This window comes from Miscanthus floridulus, chromosome 17, assembly GCF_019320115.1.
Source record: "Miscanthus floridulus cultivar M001 chromosome 17, ASM1932011v1, whole genome shotgun sequence".
Taxonomy (NCBI): Eukaryota; Viridiplantae; Streptophyta; class Magnoliopsida; order Poales; family Poaceae; genus Miscanthus; species Miscanthus floridulus.
The window spans coordinates 58,413,775-58,415,854 of record NC_089596.1 but is presented as its reverse complement, the minus strand read 5'-3'; the positions used below and the strand labels follow the sequence as shown (position 1 = coordinate 58,415,854).

At 62.3% G+C, this 2,080-nt stretch overlaps 1 protein-coding gene across 1 annotated transcript; it reads right to left on the bottom strand.

The window, feature by feature from the left end:
- Positions 1 to 971: 971 nt before the first annotated feature.
- Positions 972 to 1,745, bottom strand: LOC136515659 (leucine-rich repeat extensin-like protein 2). The gene has a single exon (XM_066509188.1). It carries the CDS (start codon positions 1,743 to 1,745, stop codon positions 972 to 974), a length of 774 nt encoding a protein of 257 aa, XP_066365285.1.
- Positions 1,746 to 2,080: the final 335 nt, after the last annotated feature.

Here is a 2,080-nt window from a genome sequence, read left to right as displayed (position 1 = left end):
CCCCGATTACAAGTATTTATCGTTCCCTATAGATGCTATAATTAAGGAACTATATCTATCCCTAAGAAAATACCAAATAAGCGATAAATTGCGCCTCAGCCCCTTAACAGATCGGCCCCCTAGCCACTATTGGGCCTGCGCCTGGCATAGGGGATGCCGGTCATAACATCTCTCCCCGCCTGCGCAAACAACTCGTCCTCGAGTTGAAAGTCGGGGAAGTGCTTGCGGAACTCGTCAAGAGTCCTATGGTGGTATGGCCGCGTCCCCGTATTCGGTGGGCGCGGCGTCCTCCTCAATGTAGTCCCCGGACTCCAGGTAGAAGAGCCGCTGACACACATGTCTAGGGACGTAGGGCTCGTCGCAGTTGTAGCATAGTCGTTGGCGATGACATTCCAGCTGCTCCGCAGGTGTAAGGCGGCGAAACGGGGGCGCCGCGGGGCCACATTGGCCACAGCGGGGGCCTACCCCGCCTGGGCCGCCCCGGGTGCGCGCGCCGGAGGAGGCTAACCCTGACACAGAGCCAGCGCCGGCTGCATGGCAGCCGCACGACGCTCGAACGCCCGACCGTAGTACATGGCCGTCTGGAGGTCTGGGGGGTCGCGCATCTCCACGTCCACCCGGATATGATCCGGAAGGCCACCAACAAAGAGCTCGGCCCGCTGACGCGTGGAGACGTCCCGGGCGTGACATGCCACCGCCTGGAAACGATCGGCGAACTCCTGCACAGTGGAAACAAACGGTAGCCGGCCCAGCTCAGCCAGCCGACTCCCGTGGATCGGAGGGCCGAAGCGCAGATGACACAGCTCCTTGAAGCACTCCCACGGTGGCATGCCCTCGTCCTGCTCGAGGGCGTAGTACCAAGTCTAGGCCGCCCCCCCCGGAGATGATAGGAGGCGAGCCAGGTACGGTCGAAGGCGAGGGTGCGCTGACCCTGAAAGAATTGCTCACATTGGTTGAGCCAATTCAGGGGATCAACGGAGCCGTCGTATGTGGCGAACTCCAACTTGTAAAACTTGGGCGGCGGCGGGTTCTATGCGGCGGCCGAGAGCGCCGCGCCCATGCTGTCCAGCGAGGGCGACGCGGCGGAGAGCGTCGGCATCAGGCTGCTGCCGTGGAACAGGGGGGTCGTCCACCCCGCCGTAGAGGATGCCCGAAGTCGGGGCGCCACCAGGTGCCATGACAGCCCCGGTGGTCGGGTGCGGCGGTAGGTGCGGCTGGGGACTAGGTGCCGTGTAGATGGGTTTCGACGAACCGGCGATCCAAGCTGGAAGCGGTGACGGCGACAGCGGGAACTTGTTCTGCTGGATGGGAACACCCTGGGAGGGCCGCAGCGCGGCTGGGAACGAGGTCGTCGCAGTCCCGTCATACGGCATCCCATACTGGTACGAGATGACCGGCGCCGTGGTCGCGGCCGAGGGCGGCGGCGGCGGGGGTAGCTGCTGTTGGTGTGGCGGCGGAGGAGGTGGCAGCTGGGGCTGCGGCTGGGGCACATAGGGCCCGACGAGGAAGGCCCTGATGCCCGCCACGGCCTGTCCTAATTCTAGGATTGCGGCCGTCATCTGCTCTGGGGTGAGGACGAGGGCGGACGGCGCCAGGGCAGAGGGCGCAAGCGCCCCTGAGGACGCCAGCGCGCCCAATGCCGGTGCGCCCGCTGTGTGGGGTAGCAGCGCCGACAAAGACGCTCGTGGCGGCGGGTGGGTGTGCGGCGACGGCAGGTGGGAAGAACTCGGTAGAGGGCTGGACATGATCGAACCAGAGATCTCTGATACCAGATTGATAGGACTTGATGCCCTACCGGTGTTGTTGCGCAGGTTATAGGGGTGGAAGAGGGGATGACGTGGTCTGTACTCTCGACGTCGGCGAGAGCGGCGGCTGCTACTGCAGCCCTAGAGTTCACGCTGTGCTACAGTAACGCGGGTACTGTTCATGCGAGGGAGAGGGTAGGGGCGGTTGGCTCTCAAGGGAAGCCAGCAACTTAATTGTTGCTTTCTGCTTAATTTTAATCATCCCCGATTACAAGTTTTTATCCTTCCCTATAGATGCTATAATTAAGGAACTATATCTATCCTTAAGAAAATAC

Excerpts from the sequence above, each read along its gene's own strand:
- LOC136515659 (XM_066509188.1), bottom strand. The coding sequence starts at position 1,745 with ATGTCCAGCCCTCTACCGAGTTCTTCCCACCTGCCGTCGCCGCACACC.